Source organism: Balaenoptera physalus (genome assembly GCF_965194825.1).
Source record: "Balaenoptera physalus genome assembly, chromosome: 2".
In the NCBI taxonomy this organism is placed as follows: Eukaryota; Metazoa; Chordata; class Mammalia; order Artiodactyla; family Balaenopteridae; genus Balaenoptera; species Balaenoptera physalus.
This window is the reverse complement of record NC_138883.1, coordinates 99,907,447-99,927,788: the sequence shown is the minus strand read 5'-3', so window position 1 is coordinate 99,927,788 and position 20,342 is coordinate 99,907,447. Positions and strand designations below refer to the sequence as shown.

At 36.2% G+C, this 20,342-nt stretch overlaps 1 protein-coding gene across 1 annotated transcript in view; it reads right to left on the bottom strand.

The window, feature by feature from the left end:
* UNC13C (unc-13 homolog C) overlaps window positions 1–20,342 on the bottom strand; it is a 774,694-nt gene that overhangs the window by 280,419 nt on the left and 473,933 nt on the right. The window contains exons 16-18 of the mRNA XM_082444694.1: window positions 14,340–14,408; window positions 12,584–12,673; window positions 6,878–7,006 (exon numbers count right to left, since the gene is read on the bottom strand). Of these exons, the coding sequence (XP_082300820.1) occupies window positions 6,878–7,006; window positions 12,584–12,673; window positions 14,340–14,408 (288 nt within the window). The remainder of the gene's footprint in view (window positions 1–6,877; window positions 7,007–12,583; window positions 12,674–14,339; window positions 14,409–20,342) is intronic.

Here is a 20,342-nt window from a genome sequence, read left to right as displayed (position 1 = left end):
TTCATCTGTTAATGTTAGCCATCGTTTTTTTTTAATGTAAATTTAAATAAAAGAAAATCTGTTCTATTCCTAATTTTTTGAGAGTTTCTTTTTTAATCATAACGAGGCATCAAATTTCACCATATGCTTATTCTACATATATTGCATAAATATATGATCTTCCCCCTTTAGATAACTACTATAGTGATTTATATTGATAAATTTTTTTCCTAATGTCAAACGATCCTTGAATTCCTGGGATAAGATTGTTTGATCTGGTTGTATTTTAAATATGCCATTTGATAATTTATTTAGAACTTTGAAATCAGTGTTCATTTACAAAATGTGTTTATAATTTTCTTTTCAAATATTGTCATAATCCATTTTAGAATCAAGATTACACTAGTCTTACTGGCACAACTTACTCTGCATGTTGTTTATTCTTTCAGAATTTATTAAGGTTTCATTTGTGGCTTAATTTTTGACCTCACTTTGTTAGAAAAATTGAAATACACAATGATGGAAACATAACAGTCTAATAACTTTTGAGGCTTTGGATTTTCACGTTCCTGTCTTCTTCACCAATAAATAAGATACCACTCATTTTGAACATTAGATAAGAATTTATATATTGCTTATGAAGCTGGCACTTAAGAAGAAATGTCCTACTTATAAACTTTCTTCCACATATTTTATAATAAAATTTAAAGAAAAGTTAAGCTTAAAATGTGTCTGTATTTACTTAGTTCTAGTGTAATGACAATAATCACAGGAGGTAGTGAAAAAGTACCTTCTTTTCAGAATGAACATCATTCCCTAAACTAATGCTACTGATTGCATAAGAAAGTCCATTGCAAGGGAAAAAAAAATCTAAGAAAAGTCAGGGACACTTTCTAGCTAGTTCCTTAAGGATTACTATTTAAATAATATCTCAAGAGTTATAGAATTGAAATTTTTCCACGTGTAAATTTCAAAGTCACATTTTATTTTAAACTTTCCTTTTATTACTGAATTATTTAGAATTGACTAGACCGAAAACAAAAGAAAAAACAAACAAAAATAGCTATGGCAACTTTTTTGGCTAAAATAACTGAAAAAGTACACATCTACAAATCAAGGAAAACTTTCTGAAACTTGACATGCATATGTTCATGTAAGTTGCCAATTTAAGATATTGTGGGAGGGTGTTTTCTTTTTTCTAAAAAAGTTTTCAGAAGATATCTTGGTCAAAATTTTAAAATGAATAGCAGTAACTTACACTGCATACATATAGATATTTTTGCATAGAAGTTCTATTAAGTAAGCAGTTATTCGCTGATTTCTGCTACTGTATGTGAGGTACAGAGTTATGTACTACAAGTTCAATAATAAACAAAATAGTTTCTATTCTCATTAAACTCAGTGTTTCCTGTGGGAATCAGACAAGTTGAAGGACATTTTAAGATGGGAAAAAATAGAGGGTGTTTTGACCACATGGTACAATCATGTTTGCATTATATATAGTAGAAATGGAAAAGCAGAGGAAAGGAAGGCATTCTTCTGTTCTTTAAAAGCATTATGATATTCATTGTACTATTATTTGTAAAAGTGAAACACTGGAATTGATATGTAAATTGTGGTGTATTTATGTGATAGGTAGCTGTAAAAAAAAAAAAAAATCAATAAACTGTACCTAAATGTATCACAATACATAGTTCTCAAAAAGTAACACCAAGCTTTAAAAATTACAAAATCATTCCTACCAAATAACTAAACGTTTTTCAGTCTGGTACTGGAGTTAGTACATGTAACCATATCACTACATTGCTTGTTTGTACAATGTAGTATATGAGAGAGACATACTCATACACTCAAATGGTTAATAGACACGTATAATAAATGTTCATACAGATGAACCAGAAAGCTAATATCAAATTAATAATAGAGACTGCCTCAGAGGTAAGAGGCAGGGACATTTGTTTTGGGAGGGAAACAAAGGGACTCTAAAGTCACTCTAATATGCCAGGCACTAGTGTAGGTTCTGAGGACACCTCAAGGAACAAACGACAGTTTCTTTAAGATAAAAAAAAAAAAAAAAAAAGACCAAACATTTCAAAGAGACTTGAAAATGTATTGGCTTGTCCTCTCCTGGATCATCTATATGAAAAGAAAATCCATAATCTGAAGGTTGCTTTAGGAGCAACAGCAGGGGAACTAGTTGGACAATCCTAACGGTGATTATTAAGAAGCTGGAACACATTCATTTTATTAAATTCCACGTAAGGAGATCCTCTATTTGGGGGTGAGTGGGAAAGACTTTTTAATACTCCAAATTTTAAATAGAAAAATTGGTCAATTTGATTATATTAAAAATGAGAATTTCTTATAAATGTACGCTGTGACAAAGATAAAGATGAAGGATTGTGAACATCTTTGCAGGGTCAAAAGCTGACAAAGAGCTAAGTAACTTTAGAATAGCAACCAGAAAAAGAGATTCTATTTTAAAAAATAAGCACAAGCTATGAATAGGTAATTTATAAAAATGGTTACTCAAAAAGCTAATAAGCTTATGAGAGATTCTTAAACTCATTATTAATTCAAAATATAATTAGAACATTGGGCTAGTTTATAGATTGATCCCTCATGTGTCTTTATGCAAGAGATCAATCACCTAAGTCCACACTGCCACACCTGAGTTCTTAGTTTGGCTAAACTGAAGGATAAACATGGGCGTGGTGACTCACCCAAGGTAAATGCTACTCCAGGAGTGTGCAACCAGTCTTTTTTAGCTATTTCTTCTAACTGCAACAATTTCACCTTATCTCTCAAGTTTGTGTTTCATTCTTATTCTGAGCACTATTTTTATATGGTTCTTCAAAACCCCTTTGGAGAAAGAAAGAGAGCTTCCACATTTAAATAATCAGAATTATACTGTGCCTAACAACCCTGAAACTCTTGTTTCTTGGTTTCAGGCATTACATTATCTAGAGAGAACTCAGATAAAAACAGAAGTGGCATGAATACTAAAAGTATGTCTTGGTGAAGAAACTGAGCGTTGAAGAGGCTGACTACCTCATCCAAGGCGACCAAACTAATAAGCAGTAGAGCCAGAATCTGAACTCAGGGGTTCAAACATCATGTTCTTGACCACAGACTTTGAAATGGAGTCAGTGAAGTAGAATATAAATAAGTAACAGAGTGCTGTTTTTATAAAATTTCTTTCTTATTAATTATTTAATCAACTGTACTCTCTGTCAGGCATAGCGTTGAACACTGGGGCTACAAAGATGAAACTCACAGCCTAGTAGGGAAGACCGGCCAGACAAAAATTACATTGTATGCCTAATAAATGCACCACGGTAAGTGTGCTAGTGGTGACATGTCAGGGTATTATGAGGGCAGAGAGCGGCAACTCCGGCTTTCTGAAGAAAAGGTCAGTGAGCTCGACTTAGCCATGAAGGGGTTTGGGGAAGTGAAGCAAATCCAGGTAGGTAAAAACAATGAGGATGGAGGCATCATGGAGTTTAGTGTCCTGAATCACAGAAAGCAAGGGGAAAATTACATTGAAATAAGGAAAGCTAGTCAGAGCTCACATCTTAGAGGGCCTTTGAATAATTGCAAAGTTTAGACTTAAGCCCATGAGTGAATGGGGGTTACAGATAGGACAGTCACATATATTTTAAGTAGATAGTTTGGGTGGCAGGTTGGAAATGGATTTGAAGGTCTATTAGTCAAAATAAGCCAAGTTTGTTGTGGTAACAGATAAATCTCCTAACCTCAATAAGTTACTGCAGTAATGGGTTATTGCTGAAGCTGGCTGCATAGCCGTCCTCCACCTGGTAGCCATACCATGTGGAATGTGTGTCCTTCCAGGTTACTACAGCAGAAGAGAGCGAGCTGGAGGAAACTTCAGGATGTTTTTAAGGGCTGGGACTAGATGTGGCTTTCATCAGTTCCTCCCATGTCTTGTCCAGGACCCTGCAACACTACCCCGTACAACTGCAAGAGGCTTCAGGCAAGGACTGAGAGTCTCCTATGACAGAGCACCTCATTCAGTCTTGTTTATAAAAGGCCAAATAACCTGTAATTTCTTATTGTATCGTTTGAGAAAAGTAATTGTTTATTCATTCATTCAATTTATTCGACAAACACATTTCTGAGCACCTACTATGATCTAGGCACTGTTGCAGGTACCAGGGATACAGCATTGTTCACGTTACTTTCCTCTCCACTCACGATGATGTATGTAAGGACAGAGTAACAGAGTAAGTGGGGTGGAAGGTGTAATATGGGCAGATCCTGGGTCTTACTGCCATTGAAAGGACTTTGAACATGACTAAAATGAAGGGACTTTAGAATATTATGTGCAAAAGAGTGACATAATCTGACTTACTTTTTAAAAGGATCATTCTTGCTGCTCTGTTGAACATAGGCAGAGGTTGTAGGGTAGAAGCACTGAGCTCTGTTAGTAAGTTATGTAGTAATCCAGGTGAGCAACAATGGTGACTCAGACCAGGTGGGAGCATGAAGGTGGTGAAAAGTGGTTAGATTCTGGATGTACTGTGAAGATAAGGTGTTTGATTTTGAAGATAAAGTCATCAGAATTTGAGGACAATTCAGATGTATAGTGTGAAGGAAAAATGGTCTTAACTTGAGCTCCTCGGAGAATGGGGTTACAGTCAACTGAGGGGAGATAAGGCTTAAATATTAAAATTTTTCCCAGATGGTTCCAGAAGGGCTCTAGGGAGTATTAATTTCCTAAATTATTCAGGCCCAATGGGTGCTTTCTTTAGAATTTCAAATGATAACAGTGTTTAAGGAAAAGTCTTTTTCTTAGATTTAAAGCTTAGCTCCAAACAGTCTCCACATGGATAAGATTTCATATAAAATCTATAAATCTATCCACATAAAACGCATACCACTTAGTTAGAAAATCATACAAACATTGTTTTTGAAGCCAAATAAGCAAATATTAAGCTATATTAGATTCATTTTGATGTGACAATTTATTTGCTTTTTATTAGGGGTATGTTTGCTTTATGGGAACTGCACATATTTCTATATATCTTATATAAATAAAACTGTTATTTTACTATTATTAGTATTAATATATTAGAAAGACACTAAATAAGGTATGACACTTAACCTTGATGATTTGATTCATCCACTGAGTGTGAATTAGTAGGAGAGGAGGTCATATTTAAGTTGGATTTTTTGAAGGCAGAGGATGCGGGAAGAACATTTTAGGCAGATAGAACAGGATAAACACATGAATGTAAAAGAAGATGGCCAGTTCATAGAAAATAATAGAATTTAGGGCTCATGAGAGGGGACCAGTTTGAGTTTGGAATTGCAAGGAGTAGGAAATTAAAGGTGGTAAAGCCCGGTAAGATTGATTATAAAGTTATGTATGGGTAACTTATATGGTATAATAAAAAGCTTAATTTTTATATTTTGGGTAGAATAAAGACGATGTTGAAAATGTAGAGGAAGAATTGAAAGAGCTTTATGGGAGGAAGATAGAGAGTAGAGAATAGACAAAGGGAAGCCATTAGAAAGCCACCCAAGGGGATATTTGAAGTCAGAGACAATTTAATCCGTAGAAATCCCAGAGAACCAAGTTTCCAAACAAGAGCACACGTAGTGGGAATGTTAAGCTAAAGTTAAGAACAATTATGTGGTTTTATGTTGTTTTGCTTATACAATGACAGACTCCAGCTTTAATGTTTTCTCCTATTAGGCTAAGGAGTCAGTGACCCCAGAAAGGATGAATACTGTAAGAAACCCAGCCTGAAACCTAGCTTGAAAGAGTCCTATGTGCCTTCATCCAACATCGGCTTTCTAGAATCTGCCCCACTCAACTAAACAGGAAGTTCCATAGGTAACTGCACAGTTTTCAATATCTATTTGAGCAACTGCATTCTTCAGGGAAGTGGATAGACGATAGATACATGTTAAAGAGCCATCCCCAAACAATAGTTCTATAGAACTAATAGCGATATATATAAATCATAGTGTGCATTAAAAAACTTCAATGCAACAAAAAGACACATCACATATAAAGAGAGAAGTAATATATGAAATTACATAACCAACAAAGATTAGTATCCAAAATATATTTTAGAATTTTCTACAGATTAATAAGCAAAAGACAGGCAAGCCAAGAGAAAAATCAGCAAGGAATTAATAGGCGATATACAGAAAATAAAACTGAAGTGTTCATTGAGCATATTGGAAAAGATGTTCAAACTCACCAATATTAAAACAGTGTTCATTTCTGAAGGAAGAAGGGAGGAGAATGGAATTTGAAAGAACTACAAAGTGAAATGCCAATTTATGTCTAACATTTAATGGCTTTAAACAATAAAAATCAGAGCAAATATTGTTCAATGTTAACAGCTGGTCATCTATGTGGTAAGTATATGCGTGTTTGATTTACTTTCTGTATTTTCTTTTTAGAAATATTTCTTAATAATAAATTTACATATGTGACAATGTTACCATCCTGTTCTATAAATATGTCCCCATCTATCAGTTTTATGAGAAAAAATGATAAGGGAGGCAGATGAATTAGGGGAAGGACATAGAAGTAGGAGTTGAAATCCTAAGTTCTAGTCCCAAATCTGCCACTTGCCCACTGTGTGACCTTGAGAAAATCACTTAATTCTTTTGAAACTGACTCCTCACCTGAAAAACTTGAACAACAATATCCACCTTTAATACATGAAGTTACTTTAAGGAGTGAACTATTTCACTCTCATATATAAGAAAGTGATGTTCAAATGTGAGGAAAAGATATGGAAATTCTTAAAACCTGCAGTTAACATGAAGTTGAATGAACATACTTTCACACTTACTGTCATTCTAAACTTATGGACGCAGACACTAGAACAGAAAGCAGACACACATCTTTTCTTACCGGGTCTATTAGCTGGGAATAGAGTTCATGGCAATTGTCAAAAATATACTTGTACGTAGAATCCAGGCAAGCCCTGACACAGTCTTTCACCACCATGCTGGCCTTTGGGGGGCTTTGCAGCTCCAGAACCTGGTAGACAAAATATTTTCTTAAATTCAAAAATAAAACATTGTATAAACTGTATAAATAAATCAAACCATATTGAATAAACACTTTTATTCAACTTTTAGTTGACCTTTCTGTATTCAGGAGAAATGTGGTCTTAGAAATGTTTTAAATGTATAAACACCCACCTTAACTTCCTAATATAACAACTCAGAGAAAACGAGCATAGTTGTAAATATTCAATAGAAATACTTAAAGTGACCAATCACAATATCATTCATTCATTCCATTCAACCACTCAACAAATATTTATCATCACCTACTATATATCGGACAATGGTGATAATGCAGTGAGCAAAAGAAACAAAAATCCCTTTCCTCTTGAAGCTAAATTTTAGTAGATAATAAACAAAAGAAATCAGTAAAATATATTACATGATGTTGCATGCTGAAAAAAAAAAATACACCGAAGAAGAGGGATAGAAAGTGTTTCAGTGGAATAGAATTTAATACAAAGGACTTCAATAGTAGATCAATTCAGAGAAGTAACAGGATGGGACCAGTGGAAAAATTGCAAATAGACTACTCCAAGAACCTTAGCTTTGAGCAAGGTGGGAAGAAAGTAGACTATTTGAGCAGAAGAGGAAAGTGACCTATTTTTTTTAAAAGGCTCCCTTATGCTGCCTTAAGGCTGGGTATGGACAAAGCAGAAAGACCAGTGATGAGAATAGTTCAATAATTCAGTCATGAGAACACAGTGCTTGAACTATGGTAGAGCAAGGAGTTGTTAGAAGAAATTCTATTCTGGTTAATTTTGGAAGGAACGGGTAACAGGATTTGCTGACAGCTTGGGTGACCAGTGTGAGAGAAAGACACACCAAGTGTATGATCAGGTCACCCAAGACGGCTGTCCTCTTGCTCTCTGTACATCTCCTGCTCCAGGAGTGCCTACTTCAGCCACACCCTACTACCTGACTGACCTTCCTACATACTTGCCCCAGGCCCCAGCTAATGATTGCTCTAACTTTAGCCACGATGATACCCTATCAAAGGGGTGGTGAGGGACATGCCCCTCTGCTGGTTTCCCTGGTAACTGAGGTGCCAACCTGACATCAATTCCCCTATAACTGGTAACCTCCCCTTCCTCCCAGGAGTGAAGATTGCCTTCATGGCCGGCCGAGAGCTTGGGGCACACAGTGAGGTCTCACTCCAGGACCTTGCTTCAGACACATAAGCTCCCCCATCCATTAAACCATTGACGTCTCTGTTGCTGATTCCAGATTCTTTCTTTGGTCTTGAAGATGGGCAAGTACAGGCCTCGTAGGCCTATGGGGGGTGGTCTAACACCAAGGTTTTAGCCCTAAATAACTGGTACACTGGAAGTGGTCTCAACCTAGATGAGCAAGACTATGCTTGGAAGATCAGGAGCTCAGTTTATGACAGGTTAAGATTGAGAAGCCTGTTATGCATACAAGTAGATTTCAAACAGCCATTTGGGTAAATGAGTCTGGAGTAGTAGAGATGCCTGAGCTAGTGATATAAATTTGAGAATTATTAGCTTAGAGAAGAATGTAAAGAAATGAGACTAGATGAGCATGGACAGAGAAGAGAAGGGGTCCAAAAAATAAACCCTGTGTAATTCTAGCCCTATGACATTAGACAAATGCGAAAGAACAAAGCAATGGAGAAGAGAAAAAAGGCAGTCAATGAGATAGGAGAAAAAAGAAGCAAGAGGGGTGTCCTGGAACCTAGGGAAGAAAGGCTTTCCTGGAGGAGGGATTGATAAAATATATTGTGATACTGAACACTGTAGGATGAAGACTGATGACTGACCACTAGATTTAGCAAAGTGATGGTCACCGGTGATTTTGACAAGATCATTTTTGGTAAAGTGATGGGTTAAAGGTCTAATTGGAGTAGGTTCCAAAAATAAGGGTGGATTTGAAGATTTAACATTTAAAAATTTTTAGTTCTCTACAGATTGATCTATAGATTTAATGCAATCCTAACCAAAATCCCAATAAGAACTAATATAATCTATTAAACAATTCTGAAAAGTAGCAAAAAAGGTGGAGGACTAAAATTATCTAATTTTAAGATTTGCTATAAGGCTTCAGTAATCAAGACAGCACAGTAATGGTAAAAGTATAGACATTTGGACAGCATAGAGAGTCCAGAAATAGACCCAAACAAATATGATCAATTGATTTTTTACAACAATGCGAATGAAATTCAATGAATAAGGGATGATCACTTCAATAAATGGTGTGAAAACTACTGAACATCTATATACAAAAAAATGATCCTGACCCATACCTCACAACTTATTAAAAAAAAAAAAACTCTCAAAATGGAACCCAGGATTAAATGTAAAAGGTAAAATAAAACTTTTAGAAGAAACACAGAAAAATCTTTGTGACCCTAGTTTCGTCAGTAGCACTACCTGTAAATAGAAAGACTGATAAAGTAGACTTTATCAAAATTAAAAACTCTTGCTAGGCAAAAGATAATTTTAGAGAATGAAAAGACAAAACACTGACAGGGAGAAAACATCAGCAAATAAAGTACCTGACAAAAGACTTGTATCCAGAGTAAATAAAGAACTCAATACTCAACAATAAGAATGAAGAGTGGGCAAAACATTTCAACAGACTGTTCACAAAAGAAACTCAGATGGCAAATCAGCTCAAGAAAGCATGATCAACACTGTTAATTAATATAGAAATAAAATTAAGACCATAATAAGATATAACTTCATTCCTATTAGCGAAACTGAGCAGGACCCCGTGGGGCTCCTGGTCACGGAAGTCTTTCTCGCCCCCATTTCTTGTTTGTAGGGAATAGACTCCAGCCTCCATGACCTTCCCTGAGTACCAAAGGGCAGATTAGAACAGTTGCTCATCAGGGAAGGGAGGGGATGCCGAAACAAGGGAGGAGCAGTCAAGAAACAATAGTGCAGCCTTGAGGCCAGGTCATGGTTCTGCCTCAGGGATACACATAACAATATCTTTAAGTTCTTTATAGAACTAAAACCCCCAACAAATGGAAGATGCCAGCATTCTTCATTCCAGATTAAAGGAAACAGAGAAGCTCTTCAAGAAGACCACCAGATTAAAGGAACCACAGAAACTCATCAGATTACCTGAGGCCAGATTAAAGGAGTGCAGGCCCTGCACACACCCTAATCTTACCCACAACCTCACCCTTAAACTGTTGCTATAAAACTCCTTGCTAAATCCTCCCAGGTAGGGACACATAGTTTTCGAGGGCAGGATCCCACTGTGTCCCCCCTTTGCCTGGAAAAGCAATAAAGCTATGCTTTTCTACTTCACCCAAAACTCTGTCTCTGAGATTCGATTTGACACTGGTGCACAGAGGCCGGCTGAGTTTTTGGCATCATTTGAATGGCTAAAAAAATAAAATAAAATCATGGAAAATGCCAAGAGCTTTACCAGAAGATGTAGAACAACTGCAATTGGCATTTCTTGTAAAGTGTTACATACATTTACCAAATGACCAAGGAATCTCCCTCCTTGTTATTTATCCAATGAAAGTGAAAATTTATGTTTACACAAAAATATATATATATCAATATTTTTAACAGTTTTATTTGATATGACCCCAAACTGGAAATAACCCAAATGCCTGTAGATCATATATAACAGAGAATTACTACTCAGCAATAAAAAGGAATGAACTGTAGATACACTCAGGAAGAAGGCTGAATAGTCAATATGTTACACTACATAGATTATTATTTCATTTACATGATGTTCTGGAAAAGGTAAAACCATAGGGGGACAATAACAGATCAGGAGGTGGGAGAGAGGTTGACTATAAAGGACTAGCACAACGGAATACTGGAGGCTAATAGGACTGTTCTGTATCTTTATTGTAGTGGTGGTTATTACAACCACACATGTCAAAACTAATAGAGCTCTAGGACAAAAAGAGTGAATTTTACTGTCTATAATGAGGAGAAAAAGACAATAGAAGGAGAAAACATGACAATTCGAGAAAATCAATTGGAAAGAAAAAGTAAAAAGGACTATTTTGAAGGGTTTTGGTATTAAAGGAAAAGAAGGATAAGGGTAGTAGCTGTAGAAGAAAATGGGGTCAAGCAATATTTTTAGGATTGGAAATAATAGCATGTTCGGTGATGGGGAGTATCCAGTAGAGAGTGGAAGACTGATAATTCAGGTGAGTGAGGAAGATGGCTGGACCACTGTTTCAGTAACTCAGGAGGGGAAGAAATTAATTACATCAGTGGAAGATACAGCTTTTTTTTTTTTTTTTTTTTTTAGGAGAACAAACAGCTAAGCAATCATAATAAAAAAAGAAGGAACAGAATACGGACACAGATGCAGGTAAGTAGGTAGATGGGTGGGTGGTGGGAGCATGTGGTCAGACCTTGAGGAAGCTCTCCAGTAGTTGCTCCTGTTTTTCCAGTGAAATCAGAAGCAAGGTCATCAGCTGGCAGTGAGGGTGGGGGAGGAGGACTTGCAAGTTTGAAATGATTTTGTTTCCTATACACTGCAAGGCTGGTGATTGAGGAAAGGCAGGTATTGAGCACTGTGCTGGCACTCCCCTCCCTCACTCCCATTTTCCTACCCCCCTCAATGTCAATGGCAGGCGTCACTTGTCAATGAGAGCCTGGATCAGTTCTCACTATCACCCTCTATGCACTGTTCCGACAGTTACTGCCAGCAGATCAGAATTGATGTAAATTCTATTTATCCCAGTCACCTAATTTTACCATGACTTCAAACCAAATGAATTTTAATTGGACTTTAAAGGATGGATGGTTTATATAGTATAGTTTTGTTTTCTTTCTCTCTTATAAAATACCAACTTTATTGTTTTAGTGAAGATAATCATGGGCAACTGAAAAGAAGAAAAATAATTATTTCTATTTTTTTCTGTACAGGAATTTCCTGAATAAAAAATCATAAACTCTCTTTCAAAGGGCAAAAATGTTTAGCCCATAGCCTGACAAGTAGTTTTAAGAAAGGCTTTACATGAATTGTCTGGCTAGCCAAATTATAATTGCAGACAACTTGCTATTAAAGCAGAGAAGATATACCTAAAAAGAAATGTTTGCATAGGTTGGTAGATAACAATTAATTATACCAATGGATTAAACAATCACACATATTCATATACAGACATTCCCAGGGCAGGAAATGGAAGTTGCTACAATTAGGGTAAACTTAAAAGAGTTGGCTACTCTCTTGCAATGAAAAAGTCTGCAAGATATCTCAGTTAAAATTGAAATGCAAAGTGAACTCCATTTCCATTTAATGTTCTTAGGGATTTTTTTTTTTTTTTCGGTAAGTGTCACATCCACTCACTAGAGAGTTTTGTTTAAGATGAATTTAACTTAAAACTAAATTTGAGCCAAATGTATCAGAATATCTTAAGTGTCTAGGATAATCTCTTTTTCAACACACATTATGTTGGAAGATTCATTTAGCTCAGGCAAAGGCACCGCATCTTAATCAATGGGGATGAACAGTACTGATCAAAAGAAGGGTAAAACCAGACTTTACCAGGGAGTAAATGTATGTCACACGAAGACAGTGACAAAAATAAAAGATGTACCTTCATCCTAAAAAAGGTGATACTTGTTAGCAGGTCAACAGTTGATTTCAGGTCTTGCAATCTTTCAACATTGCTGGCGGGAAAGTTTTCCTGGTTAATTAGGAAACAGAAAATGGGTAAATTATCAGCATTAAGCCTCCAGTGGCAAATAAACTACAACTAACTTTCTGTGAAAGAAAATGGTAAGCAAACTGTGTAAAATTTAAAAAGCATCACCACAGTATTCTCACAATATTTTACTGTAAAACATCACAGAAAATAAACAAGTTGGAAGTATTCTCGTCTTAGTCTTAGAAAGCCATATTCCTCTATTTATTCCCACAATGTAACAAAAATGTACAAAATAATATCATTAATGAAATGTTATGAAGTTATTCATCCTTGTTTCACAAAATAGCTTTCCTGCTGAAATTGGGAAGGTGAGCATATATTTGAAAATATTTTTTATAATTTTCTCAAGATGGGTTATTTTTTCCAAAATCCTTTTGGGAAACTTTATATGTCCTATATTTACTTTTAGTCACAAAGAAGCTAAAAGTTAAAAAAAGAAAATAAGACTGCACTGCATAGTCTCTCCCTGAAGTACTTCAGATTTAAACAAAAAGTTTTTGTTAGTGAAGTTTGGTGAGAAGTGTGATATAAAAATGCAGATGTTCAGAATTTTGAAGGAAAGGAAAGGAATTATGAAAATATTAAGGAAACGATTTCAGCATTGAGAAATTTCTCATATTAATGTGCTTTCAGATAGGCTTCTTAAAGAGCCATTAGGAAAACCACAGGTAACTTTTAGGTATTCATGAACTCAAGCAGAGTTGGGGTGTCAAATTGATGGTGAATGATGTGGCCTCAAGGTCCTTCTTGCCCCCAAATATCATTTTCATTGCCTGTCACAGCAGTTCGCTTCTCATAGGGTTGGCCCCAGTTCCGACACGAAAGGTAAGTTTGACAAAATTTGGTATTATAATTTCCGGAAATGCACAGTTAAGCGATCCATCAATAAGAGACTAAAAATTGAATGTAAGAAAGATACATATGTACAGATATGGAAAGATATTTATTATAGAATAAATTGTTAAAGAATGCAATAATTGTTACTATAGATTTTTTGGTAAATAAAACTTGTAACTAAATTTTTTTGTAACTGTATTTTCTAAATAAAATTATATCTGTGTCTTTACAAACACAGACACACACATGAATATATTTGTGTATGTGTGAGTTTGTGTGTGTTTCACCTGCAGGGGAAGTATAGAATTGTTGACAATGAACTCTGTACAGCTTCAAAAAACGCACATTGTATTGATCTAGGAGTGAATTAAGCAGTGAATCCCAGAAGGAATATCAAAAGCTGAGGAAATATCAGCTGGATATCTTAGTAAGAAGGGGTGAGCTTTTAAGATGAGGACTGGGCCACATGTCTACTTCATGAATTAGCTGAGGCCACTTAATCTGATGGTTATTAAAAGAATTATAAAATTAAAGCTGTACATGTGTGTGCACGCACGCGCACACACACACACACACACACACACACACACACAGAGTACTGCAGGCTGATGTGGAGCAAGGTACCTAAACAAGGGATGTCTACTTGATTCCTTAAGGGACCCGTCTAGTGTAACAGGACCCAAGATTCCAAGATCATTATCTTTACTTTTCCATTACATAGTGGATAACTTTTTTTTTTACAATATGACAAGAAATCATCTGAGCCAAACACCATATTTTACCTTTAGGCAAATAATTTTGTACATACCCTATACTTTGACAGGTCAATCCTTAAAGAGTTATGCAACTGGTCCAGCAGTTTTATGAATTTTTCCCTCTGTGCAAACACAAAATAGGAGAATGGAAATCAATGATAATTCTAAATGTAGTCCTCACAACAAAATCTGTCTGAGTTAATGTCCCCATTTGATAGAAAGGAAGGTTCAAAGATGTCAGTGATTTCTCCAAGATCATAGAGCTGGTATGGGACATAGCAGTGATTCAAACTCAGGTCTCTGACACCAAAGCCACACTCTTTCCTGTAAGTCACACTGCCTCTCTGTGATGAATGAGACAGTATCCAAAGAGTTGAGTCATGAAGAAAGAGTCCAGACAACTGAATTGCCACTGTACTCCTTCACAGCAGTATGAGTCAACAAGAGAAAATATAACCCACCCCTCTTCCCATCTCCACACACCACACCACCTCCCCAAAATTAAACTATAGCTTTTTTAAACTTCTCCCCCCTATGGAAGGGGGACTAGCTGCTCTTTGTGTCAAAAACAATTTCAAAAAGTATTTTCCTTTTGGTAACAGACTTCATAATCTGAAAGGATCTACTGCCTTTAAAGTATGTTTATGATTTAGTGCTAAAAAAGTATAAAATATCAGGTCAACAAAAATTACCGATGCCTCCCTCTGATGCTGTATCAGGGTTGGACTGACTTCTTCATAGAAGGTTTTGAAGATGATAAAGGATAAGAATTAAAACGTTTTGCTAATAAGCATAAGGATATAGTTGTGTGGATTAAATAAATTAAATAAATTAGATAAGGTAAAAAACCATCAAAGTCACACATGAAAACTTTACAATAGACAAAGCACCACTCTGAGTTTCCGATTCCTAAATAAAAATGAAAAAAAAAAATAGGGGGATAGTAGTAAATGACAGTAAAGTTTCCTCCCTAGATTAATATTCTGTAAACACCAAATTACACTTTGGAATATATTAGCAAAAGTAGAAATTTTTCCTAGTAGTTTCACGTACGAGTTGGATTTATGGGGTATATAACTGTTATCCCTTTAAGTCACTGATCTTGATGAAGTGAGTCGAATATTAACGGGAGTTGATAAATTGTTCCTAAGTTGAAACTTCAATTTTCTGAATAAACTGTCTTTTATCAGGTTTATATATCAGTGAACAAAGTTTGAGTCTTGCCTCTGTGTTAATAACCCTTGTGGAGGCAATGACGGAGCCTAAGAAATGACCCTTACAGAAGCTTGCTATCTTGTTAGGTAAGTAAGACTCTCCAGTAAAGCTGCTGGAAAATACAATGAATGTCTTAGAGTTTTCTTTCTTACTCCTACCATACCTTCCTAGGGGAGGAGGTGACCTATGTTGCCCTTTATTAACCCCCATCCCCCATCAATGTGGGTCAGTGGATCTCAATCAAAATAGAAAAATAAAAGAGCCGCTACAATCATCGGTTTAGGCCATAGTAGTTAATCATTCAACGACTGTAAAAATCAAAGTGTTTGTGTCAGTCTCTGGATGCTTTATATAACCTCTGTGATTGGTATGAATCATTAAGACAGCTGACATGACCCTAGTCAACCACACTATGACCCAAATCACTGGCCCTGTTGTGTATACTGGGACCAACTGTTCTGGTTGTCTGCCCGATATCCCTTCTTCTTCTCTTCCTAATAGAACCTCAAGAGTCAAATATGTCCTTTATGAAACACCTACCCTCCCAGGCCTCTTTTAGTCTAGCAATGGCCAGGTAGCATGATTTTGGCCAATGAGATGTACACAGTTTATTAAAGGGGATGGAACCAGCCAGCATATTACCGATGAATTATTATTTAGAAAGATTCTAAAAGAATGCTCTGCAGAGTTTGTTGTATTAGTATTTGCTATATAATTCTTTGTTAGGCCTTTTTTTCCATTTGCCCTTTGTGTCTCTCTCTTTTTTCTCACCTTAAACTCAGACGAGATACTAGAAGGTCAAATAGTCTTCCTGTGGCTATAATATGAAAAGCTAAACAAATGGTAAGAATGATGAGGCAGGAAGCTAGGAGCCTCCACACCTCACCCTAACTCTGTCTGCCCACCCTTTCAAAAAATTACAATCCTGAGCAGATGTACTAGCCCTGAATTCCTTACTACCTTTGGACTTAGGTTACATGGAAAAGAATATTGAGTTAGGTTTGTTGAATTTGTTTCATGCAGCTGAACAGAATTCTGACTGATACAGATCACACATTTAGTCTTCCAACCTAGGTCTTCAGTACTCAGCTGGAAAATTTACATTCCAGAAAAATAGAAAACTATGGAGAAAACTGCCAGGCTTGTTGTCACTAAATCCCGAACAATATCAGATGATGTGAAATTAAAAGTGTGGTCCTGATACAATTTTCGCAGACATTTTTTAAACAGAAGGACAGCCTGAAATTTTATTTCATTTACCATATTTCTATTTAACTTGAGTGAGATTGCCTTTGTGAGAGCAGAGGAGGCCTATCACCTACATGGTGTGATTTGAGGAATAAGAAAAGACTGCGATTAAAAAATGTTTCTCGAGGGACATGCCACAATATCTGAAACTGTCACGTTACTCAGTTCTTTGCATTTGGTAAGGATTACATATGTCTGCCATTAGGTAGGGGCTAAATCTATAATATTAACATTAAGCATTATCTGTTATCAAGTATTTAGGTTTAATTACTTGACAAGAATAACTCTAGACCAGGGGTCAGCAAACTGTCTGTAAAGAGCCAGATCATAAATATTTTCAGCTCTGTGGTCTCTGTCACAACTATTAAACTCTGCCATTGTAGCACAAGAGCTTCTATAACCAATATATAAACAAACGAGCATGGTTGTTTTCCAATAAAATTTTGCTTATGGATACTGAAGTGTGCATTTCATATAATTTTCAGGTATCACAAATGACAATCTTTTGATTTTTAAAAACCATTTAAAAATGTAAAAGCCATTCTTAGCTCATGAGCTGTACAAAACCAGTTGGTGGGCCAGTTTTGACCCACGAGAAGAGGGGAGATTTTGAATAGGGGGAGGCAGTTGCTACCCCACAAGGACACTCTTAGCAAGTTTCCCTAGGACACTGGGAATCGTGGAAGGAAAAGCTCTTATAAAGAAGGTGTGTAAAAACCTCTGCATCATCCCCAGCTTCGCTCTCCCATTCCTTTGCTTCTCAGTATCTCACTCCAACAGCAGCAGTAGATTTCACCTGAAGCTAATGATGCTTAAGCTCTCGGGGTCCTCACTTGATTCAGCTTCCCTGGAAGGAGCCCTAGCTGCATGTGCAACCTGCTCTTAGGCTTTCATAAATTTACAAGAATAGGATAAAATTATTCTGACCTGGACCAGCAAATTATAAAAAGTTTTTTCCAGATCATATCGAAAGCAGTCATTCTTTAAGCAGAACAGAAACATTTCAAGTAGAATTAATGTGTAGGCTATTTTGATAAGTTTTTGATAATTTAACGAATGTTAATCATATGAACATACTGGAAATACATTTGCACTTCTTGTTGAGATTAATATTGATACCAACAGAGATACCATAAAATTATAAAATGCCACTGAAACAATGCTATCAATGACACACTAATTAATAAATGGCATAAATTCAAAGAGTATATAAGAAGTCACTTAATAGGCAAACTTGAAAAGCACTGAGATATTACTGTTCACTGAGCATGAAAGCCTACGGTTTCTCTCAGTCTGACTAAACTTTAGACAGGCTTCTTCTTGACACTAGGTCCTAACTTCCCTTTTTTATTTTTAGAGCATTTTCTTTTCTTTTGTTTTTTGCAAATTGTTTTAGACATCATGTTTCTGTTTTTGTTTTTGTTTTTGTTTTCATTTTCTATGATTGTAAGCATTTCCTGTCACTTTATCAGAAAGTTCGGGTTTCCCAGGGATTTGGAAAAGGAACACATATGTTGGGGCATGGCTGTGTGATCAGGGGGAAGTGCTGATTTTTAAAAATTATTATATAAGTTTCAGGCGAACAGTATTATAATTTGACATCTGTATACACTAGAAAGCGATCACCACCACAAATCTAGTTCCCATCCATCACCGTATAGTTGAATCGCTGTCTGATGTACATTCTATCTCTCCCCTCTGCAACATTTCCTCTACAGAGTGATCTTTCTAAATCAGAAATTCGATCAGATTCTACAAGATGCCTCAAGAATGAAGTCCAAACATCTGAGTGGGCATTAAAGGGCCTCAGCAATCTAATATTGATCCAGTAACACAATGTTCTTTTATATTTCCATCTTTTATTCTATCTGCCCTATTCACTAGGCAGGCTACCTTACACACACTTTGAACTTAGTTCTATATCTTCTCCTTGTCTTTACTTCGAAGACCTAAGGTAGTTTTCCTTCTACTTCTTAGACTTTGAAAAATACTACTCATTCCTAAAAGCACTGTTCCTTTTGGCAAGCTTCCATGAGCCTCTGAAGAGTATCCATCACTTTCTCCTCCTCAATCTCAAAGCAAATTTATAAGTATGAACTCCTTTGACACTTATCCCATTTGGGGACTGATTTATGGTTATTGTTACACATGGTTAGGTGACTATCCCATTAGAGTATAAGACCCAGAGAACAGAGGTAAACGTTTATCTTTCAGTCCCTCTACTACCTGCCATAGTGCTTTATATGAGGTATCACATAAATATGTCTTGAATGAACAAGCAACCAAATAAAAGAATACCTGTAATGAAAAGGAAATATTTATTAGCATATTTGTTTTTGCAGGGCACTTGCTATGTCAGAGGATATCTATGCTCAAGAAAAAATTGAGCTAGATAAACATCAATTTTACTAATAATTTGCTATTTGTGTCTTAAGATAACTAACTAAAAAAGTTTCCTAAAGACTTTTCTTCAAAGTTGAAAAACTGACCCCCACCTCACGGAGTTTTCTTCCTTTCCAACTCTTCCTCTACCCATGGTGTTTTCAACACCCATGGAGATGTTTTATCCAATCAAGTTCTTTGATAATCTTGACTCCCAGCAATCTTCGCATTCAAGGGTGTGCAACAAAACCATCTTTCCAAAAGAAAAAAGCCTTGATTTTTAGCATTTGCCAGTTTTCATGATGTAAATACTCTCAGTACTTCCAGTTTCAAGGTGACTGTATTCCACAACCAGCCTGCAATATTCCTAAAAATTCAGCAATCACTGCCTGTTAGCAGGTACAAACTAGCTCCAGTACACCACTGTTCGTACACTCAGTTTTCAACAACCTACTCCTAGAGATACATCTTGGACCTGAGGCTCCCGCCTTTGAAATCTTAACTACATGGATGATGTTCCTACCCAAATCCTTTATCTCCGTCTCTATCGTGGTGCCACTTATCAAACCTAGATCCCATGGTGAATCACTTCAACTTTCTTTTGATAGTGTCACCTATACGCTAATTCCCTAACCCTTCCATCACCTCTATTTTTTGTGTGTGTGGGAAATTTCAACCTTCTGCTATATGTTACTACATCAGAATCTGAATGCTGAGAAATTCTGAGAAAAACTCACAGCCACATGAATTGGTGTAACAACAGATTCATGCTAGGAATTCCTCTTACGTGATCCTGAAGCATCTGTCTTTCTATTCCCTTCAGGAGCTTATCCAAACCTTTTTCCAGCCTCCTCTACCTTGTGCCTCTCTATCATAGCCCTTGTCTTATATATAAGCATTTCTTGTCCTGCAGACAACCATAGAGAAGATTAGGGAAATATAGTATGATTCCATCAACTTTTCACTCCTATATCAGAAGCTTAGCATTCTCTGCAAGGACTCACACACCATTTCCTCAAATTTCAGAATAGGAACTTGTCCTTTCTTATTCCAAAGAATGTCCCTCCTTCCATCTTCTTGACTACATTTACTTCTTTCTCCTCTGGGATGTTATTATATCACTTATTCTCCCTCTGATAAGTTTGCAACTTCATTCTTGCAGCTAGTTCCTGTCCTAACAACCTATAGATATGTTAAAATGTATCTTATTA